The following is a 13,074-nucleotide window of genomic DNA, read 5'->3' as shown; positions in this document are numbered from 1 at the left end:
ATGCTGACAATAGGTCAAGCTTTGGTAGTCTTGATTATTTTTTTGTTAACTGTTGAGTTTTTCAAACAGCGAAAGGCATGCAAGCAATTTCCTCCTGGACCAACTCCTCTCCCATTGCTTGGAAACTTGGTGCACCTGAACTTTCAGTTTCATCGTGATCTTCTGATGGAGGTATTTCTTTTAAGATGCTCTTAATTGGTTAATTTTAGCTACAGCTCAAACAAAACTGATATGTGAAAAGCAAAGTGAAGATTTTAAGTTTTAGAAAGCTACAGACGAGGTATGGGCATAAAAAGATGAACTTGATTCCTTCATTCAAGTCTCCTTCTTACGTGGAACATGTTGTCTTCACAAGAAATTTAATGTCTTTAAGAATCAAACAAACTTGGGAACAGGGTTTCTGACTTGTTATTAAAGTTGGAGAATACCAGCAACTGAAAAGATGCTTCTCCATTGCTGATGAGCCCATATGTGTTACTTTTTGTGTAATTCTAACACACTGGCATTGTCTAATTTGATCATGAAGTGAATAATGGTGCATGTGCATATATGCTTGTAATATGGAAAGGGCATAAATTCTCCATCTTACATAATCTCCTTAAAACTAGTTGTTTGCCACTTGTTTTTAGACATAGCTGCTCCTCCCCAGGCCAACTCAGTCCCTCCCTGTACCCTGGAAGCAATTCTAACATTTTGCAGATGACCTCTAATTCAGATCTGTGCTTGAGAGATCATTGCGAGCAGTGCAGACTCAGACGGGCAGTGATGCTGTAACAGGGAGAGGAAAGCCAGTATCTAAATAAATATAAGGAGAAGCAAGTGGCTAGTGTGATCATTTGGATGTAATTCTGGTGGCATCTTAGACACTGTCAACCACCTCTTTTGCTCTTCTGTATCATTGTGGGTATGTTGGAGCAGAGTCCCACTCTTGGACAAAACTTCTTCCACACATAATTAAATTTCCTCTGTCATATGCCTGTCCCTGCTTGGATACCTCTGCTGTCTCCAATGGTCAGTGCTCTCCTCAGCACTGTGAGGAAACTCTGGCTTCAGCTGCAGCCCACTGGCACTTCATAGCTATTGACTAGTTTCTGGCTCCAGCTCCTCTCCTGGAGCTGGAGCACAGAGATGGAGGAGGTTTAATGAGTCGGTTTTGCAAAGGAAGGGCTAGATGTAGGCGTAGAGCTCCAGAGAGGTGCAGAGTGTGGCAGTTCAGTTACTGAGGTACAAATGTTAGGGTTGGATGTGATGCAATGTAAAATACAAAGTTTTCTCTCTTTTTCTGTAGTGTTGCTGCAGCCTGTGCTTTGAAAAGAAAATCACTTGCCTCCGGGTAAATAAAATTGGCTGCTGAAAACCTTGTTCTCAGAAAAACAAGTCTCTTTCTGCTTCTAACTATAATTATATTCACAGAGATTATGTTCTCGGCACAAAACTGGCCATTGGGCTGGCGAATAGCAGGTGCAGTCTCTGTTTGAGACATATGGGGTTTCATCTGTTCTTTTCTGGCACCTTTTCCACTTACAGCTGGCAAAAACTCACGGTAACATATACACTTTGTGGTTTGGGAGGGCCCCAGTGATCATACTGAATGGATATCAAGCAGTGAAGGATGGCATGACTACGCACCCTGAAGATGTTTCTGGGCGTATGGTGTCACCTTTCTTCAGAGCAATGGCCAAAGGAAAAGGTGAGATTTTCCTGCCATAAATGGCACAGGAATGTTGACTTGACAAACTACTCTGCCTTGTTAGAGCCTCCCCCCCTCCCTGGCCCTGTTCAGAATGCTCTTCCATCAGATACTGTCCAAGTCCTCCATTAGCTCTTGAGAATAACTTAATATTTGCCATGATACCTTTTGTACTGAACTTTCCCAAGCCTGGGAAACACTCCACACCAGGTTGTTTCTAGGTGACCTTTTTGGTGTGTTCAAGATGTATGTGATCCCAGTTCAGAACATGGCAATCTTGCCCTGTTCACAGAATAATCCAATTTGTTGCACATGATTTTGCTGTACATCACATGAATGCAAAGCTTGTTTATATGTTTGGTAACTGTATATATTATGGTTGCCAAATACTTTCCATCATGAGTGAGAGGCTGATAACATCCTTCTTCAGAAGTCTCATTGCTGGGTTTGCAGCCACTCTTAAATGTTTGGTGAATACCCTTTGATTGTGAGAGTGCCTCTGACACTTCCCCTTAGTGTATTTCAGCAGTTTGCAGTCTTTTCTTTTTCCTCTCCTGCATTTGCCCCAAAGAAAACACAGATTTTTTTAAAGCTCGGTAAAGCAGCACCACAACAGCAGCAGTTTGAGGCTCTTGAGGTAACCATTAGTGCAATTCAATAATCAGTGGAATGGTCTCCCTTCCAGAAGAGAAACAGGGCCCAAATGTCACTTATCTTTCCCCTTCATCGCCTCAACCTACAAGCATCACATTAATTGATCTATATTTCCATAAGCCTACTCTGGTCCTGTACACCACTCTCTAGAAATTCATCCAGTTATTTCTGTCTTGAGAGCAATCACTTGAGCATGGCTAAAGCAGATCTTCTAAAAAGGGATCTTGAGTTTTTGGGTTTTGTTGGGGTTTTTTTTAAGACATCAAGAAATGGAGCAGTCAGCAAATCCGTAGATTGTTATTTTCAAAGATTAACTACAATCAATATTAAGAACACATGGTCTAGTTATAGTTTGGGTATGTTTTGCTATGATTTCAGGTTACTGTTCATTTCATCTAAAAACACTTGTAGCACGGTGTATACCCTGATTTACTCCATGTATTTTATAATATATTTTTAAATTAATTGTTCATGTCTATGGCAAATATTAATATGCCAGGGAATACCCCCAGGTATTATTCTGGCAACTGGTCGCTCCTGGAAGCAGCAGAGACGCTTTGGTATAATGACTCTACGCAGTCTGGGAATGGGGAAAAAAGGCCTGGAGTATCGAGTGCAAGAGGAGGCCTCTCACCTGGTGGAGTTCTTTTTGAACCTAAAAGGTATCTATCCTCCAAGAAATCAGACACTTTTCAGTCCTGGATCCATATCTTCAGTATGCAAACTTACCTACCCCTTTCTAGGGTTGGGGTAGGTCCAGAGTGGTGTATCAAAACTTACCAAAGCCCAAAGAGCAGACAGAGCATAGTATCACACGTGGGAATTTCTTTCTTAAAAAGCTGTTCATAAACCTAATGAAGGTGGGAACTTCTGAAATTCCAACTCCATCAGCTTCTCATTGTCAATGATATGATTGTACAATGATATGATGTCACTGAACAGCACAGCTAAGCCATTCTCAGACTACCTATAATACGTAACTAAAGAGTGTTGCAGAGCTTGGTCAGTTCTCTAAATCTCTAAATTTCAGTGACACTAGGTGCCATGAGCTTAACTGGATATTTTAGTGTCTTTCTGGCTAAGTAATTATTGGCAAGAGGATTGAAGAAAGTAGGTGGTGGGAGGGAACTTCAGTGGATTATCAGGTTCATCCTAGAGTCCAAGCCAGGATCATTTCTATCCAAATAATTTTTGATGGTTGTCTGTCTCATAACTTTAAAAAAATCATCAGATAGAGGTATGATGATCTGCTGTTCACAGCTGAGACTGAAATAATTTTATTATGTATACTTTGCAGTTCCTATCCATCTACTCTGTTTCTCAAACCTTCCCAAGTGCCTTCAGTCTTTCCTCCCAAGTTGTTGCTTTACATTTTTGAATATGTCTGTCACTGTCTTCTCTTATTTCATCTCCAGTGACATTTCTTCTCACATTCTGACTTGTCTTTTTCCACAATTCTCTTATTTCATCTCCAGTGACATTTCTTCCTTCTCACATTCTGACTTGTCTTTTTCCACACAACTGAGGACAGCAGATTTGATAGGATATCCTCTAATGGATCTTAGTTGTACAAAGTTATTTCAGAGGAACGGCTATAAGATTGTTTTAGAGCTATGACAGAGCAGTTTAACAGTGTCCTTTGCTCTAACACTATGTTTTATTTTCATGAATACATATTAACGCCACATCTCTATCCCCATTCATGCCCCACCTGGATAAAGAGAATAAATGATGTAACCTCTAATGACATCTTGTCCCATCTGTATAAGCAATGCCTAAAGAAAATACCGAGAGTAAATATCAGTTACTGTGTTTGCAGGAAGACCTGTGGATCCTTCTTTCCCTCTTTTCCATTCTATTTCAAATGTAATTTGTGCTCTGGTTTTTGGATATCACTTCTCCGATGAGGACAAAACCTTTCATGAACTGATCAGTGCCACAGAGAATTTATTCAGATTTGCAGGCAGCGTTTTTCATCAGGTGAGTAAATAATATGCTTTTTTTTCTTTTTCTTTTTCTTTTTTCCTGAAATAGGTAGAAAATGAAAGTGTGGATACAAAAATGGGTCTTCACTAAATATAGAGCAATTGGCAAATGCAAACTGGGAGATGAGAGGTGCCCTTGGGGACATTACTACTGCCTTCTTGGTTTTGAGGACATTTTTAAGAATTCTCTTGTTTCTTTGCAAGTTTAGGGGACATCTCCCTGTTGACTCTTGGCTTTAAGTCTTTCAGCATTTCTGAGACTGTTAGCAGAAACCTTAAAACTTAATTTGAGACTGAAGTTTGTAAGAAATTTGAACTCTGCAGTGCTGCTCCTCCCACCTCTGTTTACTTCTTTCCTCCAAAAATGGGTATTGTTGAATTCACTGTTCTGCTTTTTACTGCTCTGCAAATTGTATGCTGTCAATTTTCTATGTTTTTTCCTCCCTCACAAATAATAAAATATTCATTATGAATCTTTCCATTACCTCATTATAGCTTGCAATTCACACTTTACAAAAACAATACATACATTCTCTGACAGTCTCGCAATTCAAGTTCTGTCAGAGATTTTTTGGTAGGTACCTCCCACAACATACCATAAAGACCAACTTTCCACTTGAAGTGTCTTGAAGTGACTTTGTGGTTTAGACACTTAAAGAGGGATAAGCTGGGTATAATGGGGACTTGTGGATGGCTTCACAGATCCCATTGACATTTGAGTTCTACAGGAAAAGGCAAACTAAAATGCTGATGTGGTAGTAAACCTTTTCAACAAATCTGTCATATGAGGGTAGCACTATACAACTTCCCTATAGTAAAAGATAGAAGAATAGATTAAATTTGTGGATGATCAAAGCCAGGAGACCTTAACAATACAGAGGAGATTCAGATATCCTGCTGCAAGACCTCGTAAGCACTGTGGATTGGAGTTAAGAATAGAACAAATTGTAATAGTACAAAATTAAATTATTAAACACATAAGGAATTAATAAGATTAATATCTGCTATGAGCTTAGAACACATCAGTGCTGAGTTTAAGAGGAAAGGGACTGGTGTAAACTAGCAGATAACAGGATGAGAAAGGCAAACAGAATTTTAGAGTGTTTACAGCACCACTTTCCCTTTAGAACCAGAGAAGTGTTAAGGTAGGTTCTGGTGTCTAATAATCTGTGGGATTTATTCTAGGGTCTTGGACACCTTATGCTGTGAGTCTGGAGTGGAAAAAATGTAGAGAAGTGTTAATGGGATGACCTACAAACTATCATTCAAAATTAGAGAGACTTTGCTTGTTATTCTGAAAGAACAAAGAGAGGAGATGGTAGAAACGTTTGCTTGGCAGGGTGGAATGGCAGATGATACCAAGCTAGAGAACAATACTTTGAGCTGACAAATGTGTGTATAAATACACTCAGCAGACTGAAGATGTAATATTTCTAACCATCAGAACAATTATTGGTTCTGTAGCAATCACGAGGACTCTGATGGGGAAAACTAAATTAGCTCTTAGAGTGATACCCAGTCTACACTTGTTCTGTGAGCTCCACAAATTCCACCGGTTACTTGAGGCTGCAGACTTGTTAATCTTAGTAGCCACACAGTATCCAGAAAATATGTCCTTACATTTCGAGTGTGTGGGAGCTAGGATCTCCAACTGTGCAGGAGTAAGGTCTTCTAGTGATCTGCATTAGTCAAGTAAACTTACTGGCATGAGCAGAGTGTTGTCAGTACTGCTTTGATCCCCAGAAGTGTGTCAAAATTACTAGCAAAGCTTTCCCACGTGACGGCAAAAATCTACTCAAATCAGTCCTAATTTGTTTATTCCACTATCAACATTTCCAGACAGGAGAATTCAGCCTTTTGGTGTTTCTAAAAGCAGCTTTGTTACTGACAGATAATTCACACTACCCCTTGTATGTCACTCCCACAGCTGTACGAAATCTTTCCCTGGCTGATGTGCCGTCTCCCTGGTCCTCATAAGAAGGCATTGTCTTGTTATGATGTCCTGAGTTCTTTTGCAAGGAAGGAGATCAGAAGACATGTGGAGAGAGGGATACCAAATGAACCACAGGATTTCATTGACTTTTACCTGGCTGAGATGGAGAAAGTAAGTGTTTGTTTTGGCTGATCACACATTTATGGAGTATACGGCCAAATAGACCATTAAATCATCCAGTTTGACCCCTTCTATCATAGCTTCTTTCATTTCATAGGCTCCTTAATGTGAATACAGTAGCTTGGGACTTACTAACTCACATGTCCTAGAAAGGTATTCAGTTTTATGTTCTGGTTACATGAACAAATTACCACAAAGTATGTTGGAGGTAAACTCATGAACTATTATCTGCTTTCCATAAATATCCATGTGTAGTAAATATGAGTCCTGTAGTAAATATGATTTATATAGGAATAATAAAACCCACAGTTTATGCTTGTGGGTTACCTAAATTTGTAGGTCACCTCATCTTCTACAGCAGGGTACATCATGTTTACAACAGGATTAAATACACATGCATAGATAATTACCCCAAAATAGCTGACATGCTGCTTTGGGTTTCAGTGTGCTTCTTAACCCTGGCTGTCCTTGTGCCACACAACTATGTGGTTCCCCCCCTGGGAGAGCACCACTTATGGAGGATCTTCCCTCTACAGGAAACTCTCTTAGGTCCTGGTTTGAGGAGATTCTGCACTCTTTAAACGGTCCCCAGACTCTCCTGCAATCCCTTGGCATCATTCCTGCAACATTAAAAAGAGAGTAGTCTTTCCACCTCCAGCCCAGTCCCTTTCAGCAGCTGCAGCTCAGCAATCTCAACCTATTTGATCATTTGACCAACCTTGGAATAGGTATTTTATGCATCACACCTGTCAGCTTTCTTGGCAGGTGGATGCTGTCATCAGCAGGTCCTAAATGGGATGCATTTGGAGGACCCAAGCCTGTTCTCCCTGTGTTACCTCTAATTTCCTCACAGTTTGGAGCACGATTGGCTTGGCATCTATGTTCAAATTGGAGGGCCTAGGAAACAATTTCATAAACAATGCCATAATAAACTGTTAAACCCTTTCCCCGCCCAGGCTATTAGTTTCCATAGCAGGAAGTGACTCGCAAGCCAGAGAGGCTCTGCTAAGAGTAACAGAATTTCTGATTCAAACTTAGTCATTTTGGGATACTTTTGGGAGCTGAAAGAAGTATCTCATTCCTAGAGTAGGTGAAATTTATGTAGCTTCTATCTCTGGTCATAAGTTTTCAGCTAGTCAGGCTGCCATGTTCTCACAGTGTTGCCTCATGGGCTCTGGAAGGAGCTGATACATCTTCTTGTACATTATATCTGAGTGAGTATGACAAGATTTACTAAAATAAGCATTTTAGAGGCAAAGATGCAGTTTCCTCTGCTGTCAGGGATGCAAGTTATTGCAATCTGTTTGTTTTAAAATCTTTTTGCATAATGTATTTTCTCTAATTGTTTTTTATATTTTACGCCCTTATTAGAAGAAGAAAATACTTGGGTACCTCTCTCCCAGCAGTTCTCATTTATACTTAACTGACAGAAGAAATTATTCTCAAGAGATCCTTTTATTCAGATAGTTTTTCCTTTGGTATTTGCTAGCACCACTTGATAGCATACTGGAGAGACAAAGGCCTAATGAATGACACATTGTGGGGCACTTGTTTAGAAGTACACTCTAGGCTAACTGCAAAACCTTTAGCGTGCTTTAAAGCTTTTGTTATTAAGTCAACAGGCATAAAATTGCCTGGTTTTTAATGAAAGAATATTTCACCTCATGAAAAAGAGCAATGCAGACTTGCTGTGACCATTTGGGAAAATATTAATCTCTTAGTAGTCATCAAAAACTGTAATTTTGAATATTCTTTGTGCACATGCCAGCTGTGGAAATAAGGATTCTCACACAGGAGGCGTACAGGATGACCTAACTTTTATGCTTGAACTTCAACTTTTTATCATCATCTACAGTCTAAAGATGGAGTCAAGCCCAAGTATGATGAAGACAATTTGGTGTATGTTATAAATGATCTTTTCCTTGGTGGATCAGAGACCTCAAGCACAACATTGTACTGGGGAATCCTCTATATGGTAGTGAATCCAGACATCCAAGGTGAGAGGAATTCTTGCTGTGAAATGCTGTTTGTACTACAAATGTTAATGATGGCTGAATATAATGAGTTGCAGGCACAAAAGCCACTAGTTGAGCCTGGTGCTCACTCTCTGAAAACACAAAGAATGGAAGCAGAGGTAAAAAAACAGAGGCTCGTCCTATGACCTGACTAAAACAGGTGGCTGAGGACACTTGCAGTGAGGCAAACTTTAGCTCTTTGCAGTGACAAGTCAGCGAGGTGCCCCATGTGGAGAGTTTGAAGGGTGACTGATGGCAGCAGAATCAGAGATCAGAGCTCTAATATGAGTCCTGTCTGCACCAGACATCGTCCAGTTATGAGGAGTGCTAATACAACTTTGCTGTGTTTGACACACAGTCAGCCTACACTCTCTTCCCCTCCTGGCACGACACTCCTTGCTGAGCACATCCATACTCCTAACAACCCACTGGATCCCTTACCGGACAAACCAGCTGGACAGATCTTGGCAGGTTACGAAGGGCTGCAGGTTGCCCTAAGGAAGGCCTGTGGTCCTGGTAGAGATGGCTGCCTTTTTCTCTATCTTTCTTGTCAGGAAACAAGTAGAGAGATGCAAGATAATTTGCACAGTGCAAATCCATATACTTCCTTCAATGCAGTGACTCCTTTCTGTCTTTGCTGAGTGCTTCATGCACAAGGCTAGGCAGTGGGCATCCCTGGAATATGGGTTGCTTGGGGTGGCCTCAGGGTTTCAGTAGAGCATATTCTGCATGTAACCAGCCGATGGTGTTAGCATCTAGTCTTTAAATAACCAGTAATATTTGTTGCAGTTTGTTCACAAAGCAGCACACAGACCTTAGGAGAAAACAAAACATGAACGTGGAACATCTACAAGGGATGGAAAGACTGTAGAAATAGAAACAGATGTTTAAGCGGGTAATTCTGGCTGCCTGATATGTAGAGGTGGTGTTTTCAGGCAAGGACTGCTGGCAGTACACACAAACTGGCCTGTCTGAGTTACTGCTGCAAAAGAGGTTGCTTATCTACTTAACACCAATTCCATGAATGCCTCTGTAGATCCAGGCTGAGTTTCCTCACCCACATCTATGTCAGGAAGAGAAAGGCTATGTCCTGGGTTTAAGGAGGACTCGAGTACACCTGGGGCTGGTAGCTCTGCCATCTGCTGTGCTTGAGCACTGAAAGCAAGGGAGATGATACCTGTATTCCCATGGCCGCAGGGGGAGGCTGAAAACGTTGTGTCATTGAGTGCATATTTTCATACAAGGTTTTGGGCTGATTCAGGTGTTGGTTTTTTTATACAGTATGTTGCCATACTAGGACCAACTCTGCTCAACACATCCCTTGCACTGGGAGTTAATATCCAAGGCATTTACATCAATTTTGCAAATGAGATTTAGATTTTGAGATAACGTAAACTGAGCAATCCCTAAGCACCTTCAAAACCTGGAACTCAGTGACCCACCCTACACCCACCAAGCATTCTGTAGGACAGATGTCAGAGCTGGAATAAGTACAGTATAGTCCTTGCTTATGATTCTGAACCACACTGTTGGGATTTTTTTCCTGTTTATTTTTATTTTCATATATTAAACTCAAGCATGCAATTATGTTGTCACATGTTATACTATGTTGAAATAGTACATTTTCCTGTTGCTCTAAGAAAATAGATGAGTTATAATATTTTATCCATTTCCCCCATCTGAAATGGTGAATATTTCTCCACAGAGAAAGTGCAGAAGGAGCTGGATGCTGTTTTGGGTCCTTCCCAGTTAATTTGCTATGAGGATCGGAGAAAACTGCCCTACACAAATGCAGTGGTTCATGAGATCCAACGCTTCAGCAACATTGTCTTTGTTGGCATGCCTAGAGTGAGTGTGAGGGACACAACATTACTAGGATACCCTGTAAAAAAGGTACAGACACATTTTCAGCCTCTGTTCTTTCTTCAGCAAAGAGACGTTTATCTTTTATTCCAGTTTTGTAACCCATTTCCCATCTATAAACTATTCTACATATAACCCGGGGATGTGGGGCCTGGGGAAGGATTACCATTTGTTGAATCAGGAATGGAATAAGTCTCTCACTCAGTGTGTTGATGCTCAGACAGCTGATAAGACCCCTGCCTCTGCCACAGAAGTCTCGAGCTCCTGCCCTGCTGATCAAGAGCACAACTGCAGAGACCAGCCCTGCTTGGCTGGGGCTGGACTGAGAGGAGAAACTGGAGTGCTAAAGCACTGGTTAAGGCATCCCTGCCCAACTTGGCATTGCCAGCACTCCTGGGAGAGGAAAACTTGTGAGAAGATGGCTCATAGCCCCACTGACTCCATGAGCTAAAGGACCTGCCTTGAATCTGTAACAGTTGAGAGGCTGTCAACTACAGCTGACAGTGAGGGAGTTACTCTCAAATAAGGCCCAAGACACATTTCACAGCCAGTAAGGCATTTTTTAGAGTGACATAAGCTATGCTGAGTGCCAGTTCTCACTGTAAAACACTATCAAGAACTATTGGTTGCTGTTATTGCAAGAGAGATGGGAGAGGCCAGCACCATTACTGGCATGTGGGACTGGCCCCACCTAACTCACTTTGTGGTGAAGGTTTCACTCTGTTCTCCCTGCTTCTGACAGCCAGGCAGCTAAGGCACATGAACTGGTCTGCTGGGAACAACCAGTAAAGAAAAAGCCTGAAGTAGTACTGATAAAAGGGCTCAGATCTTGTTGTCAGTGAAGTATTGCAGTTATTTCTGGTTGCATTTCTCTCTCTCTTAAGCCTGAAAGAAAGTTTCCAATGGTGGGACCTGAATATTAACAAAAGAGTCCTACTAGAAGTGTTATTAAGATTAGTAGTAGAAGTGGTCACAATGCAGTTGTACCAACATCAGTAGTGCTTTTAACACCCACTGACATAGCTGCAGGGTTGAGAACCAGTAATTTCCAACTCAGAAAATGATCACAAACTCCATTTCTAGGAAAATGGTCTTCTAACCATATCTGCTTATTACAAAGAAATAGGAACAAGCAGCAGTTTTATCTGCCAGGCAGAAATTGGTGGGTGAGAAGCTAATAGCTGGAACTGAATCAACAGTTTCTTCCTTGCAGGGCACCGTCATCATGCCAAATATAGCATCTGTTCTATATGACCCTGAGCAATGGGAGACACCTCGACAGTTCAACCCTGGCCATTTTCTGGATAAAGAAGGAAACTTTATAGCTCGAGAAGCCTTCTTACCATTCTCAGCAGGTAAATGCACTGTCAGTTTGAACCAACTCAACAGATTAGATGAACACAGGAGTGTGAGACTATGGTATTTCTTCAGATAATGTCTTCTGTCTCTGCTGATTGCTATTTTTAAAGAACAGTACTGGCTTGTATCTGCCAAGGGAGATGCTTCTGTGCTGTCAGATCCCAAACTGTTCTTAGGACACTGTAGTGGGAATCCCACTCAAACTCCTGGATGTCCTAGGTTTATTGCATGCTGCAGTCATCCAAGAGTTTTTTCTGGGATTTTTTTTCCTGAGAAGCAATGCAATGTATCTCGTGTACTGGAGTTATGTGCAATCCCTTTTAAAGGAACAAGCTGAAAGAAAAGCAGAATGCATCCTGGTAAACAAAGGATTAAGTTCTTGCTTAGAGAACTGACAATCCAGTTGCAAAAGAAGAATTTAAGATAACAATGCACAGTTAGAGAGCACACATAGCAGTAAAGTTCCTTTGGCATTTTATTTCTTTTTATTTTTCTGCTAATCTGGAAATGTGAATGTATTATTGATCTGTCCTGCTCATGCCATTGGTTCCAGTGAGGAACCCTTGGAAATTAACATTAGGCCTCTTGCTTTTCCTGTAAAGTGACCAAGCCTTTGTTCAATTGCAAATGCCATTGCTAAGTAATTTTGATCTGCTGACTTTAACTCACTAAGAAAGCATGCACAAACAGCTGGCAGATTCTTTGTGTATGACCTTGAAGCTCAACATCTCCTGTAAAAGGAAAATAATTTTCTGCCAGGTCAGGCAGGGTCAAGAAAGAAATGTTGGTGGAAACTCGCGAATTTTAATTGAGATTTTTATTTGGTGTCTCCTAACCTATGACATTGGATGGGATCTGTCTGAGAAAGAATTAATGAAGTTTTAGTTCTGTGGCTTTCATGATCCTGGCCTTGAACAAAAAAAACCCCTCTGCTTAAAACAAGAATGAACAAAGTGATTATGAAACTAAAAAATTCCTAGATACTCACTGTCCTTCCCCTCTTCCTTCTGCAGGGCACCGTGTGTGTTTGGGGGAGCATCTAGCGAGGACCGAGCTCTTTATTTTCTTTGCCAACCTGCTGCGGGCATTCACCTTTCAGCTCCCTGAGGGGGTGACGAAGATCAACACAGAGCCCATTTTTGGGGGTACACTGCAGCCCCACCCATACAGGGTTTGTGCCATTCCACGCTAGGCTGCAGCACGTCACAGACCAGCATGAGACAGCCACCTTTACCTCAGTGAATTTCCTCTCAAAGGTATTATCCTTCTACTAGCCAGGATATTGATGGCTACTCAGAAAGCGGATGCAAGCCAAGATACAAACTACCAGTACTTATGATCTAGTCCTTGTGAAAGTCCCAGATATTCTCTCAAGGATCTTAACCATCTTCTCCT

The 13,074-nt window shown here is 41.2% G+C and overlaps 1 protein-coding gene across 1 annotated transcript; it reads left to right on the top strand.

The window, feature by feature from the left end:
• LOC104522241 (cytochrome P450 2J6) lies at positions 1 to 12,871 on the top strand. The gene is made up of 9 exons (XM_010164475.1): positions 1 to 171; positions 1,528 to 1,690; positions 2,857 to 3,006; positions 4,164 to 4,324; positions 6,257 to 6,433; positions 8,298 to 8,439; positions 10,163 to 10,350; positions 11,534 to 11,675; positions 12,693 to 12,871. The coding sequence occupies exons 1-9, from the start codon at positions 1 to 3 to the stop codon at positions 12,869 to 12,871; spliced, it is 1,473 nt and encodes a 490-aa protein (XP_010162777.1).
• The last annotated feature ends 203 nt before the right edge of the window (positions 12,872 to 13,074 follow it).

This window comes from Antrostomus carolinensis, unplaced genomic scaffold (assembly GCF_000700745.2).
Source record: "Antrostomus carolinensis isolate BGI_N321 unplaced genomic scaffold, ASM70074v2 scaffold11223, whole genome shotgun sequence".
In the NCBI taxonomy this organism is placed as follows: domain Eukaryota; kingdom Metazoa; phylum Chordata; class Aves; order Caprimulgiformes; family Caprimulgidae; genus Antrostomus; species Antrostomus carolinensis.
This window is presented reverse-complemented; position numbering and strand designations above follow the sequence as displayed.

What these genes read in the sequence shown, in the direction of transcription:
- LOC104522241 (XM_010164475.1), top strand. Translation starts at nt 1, where the DNA reads ATGCTGACAATAGGTCAAGCTTTGGTAGTCTTGATTATTTTTTTGTTA. An exon ending in GTTCTTTTTGAACCTAAAAG is followed by an intron (nt 3,007 to 4,163) that starts GTATCTATCCTC and finishes CTGTGTTTGCAG; the next exon opens with GAAGACCTGTGGATCCTTCT. An exon ending in CAGGCAGCGTTTTTCATCAG is followed by an intron (nt 4,325 to 6,256) that starts GTGAGTAAATAA and finishes TCACTCCCACAG; the next exon opens with CTGTACGAAATCTTTCCCTG.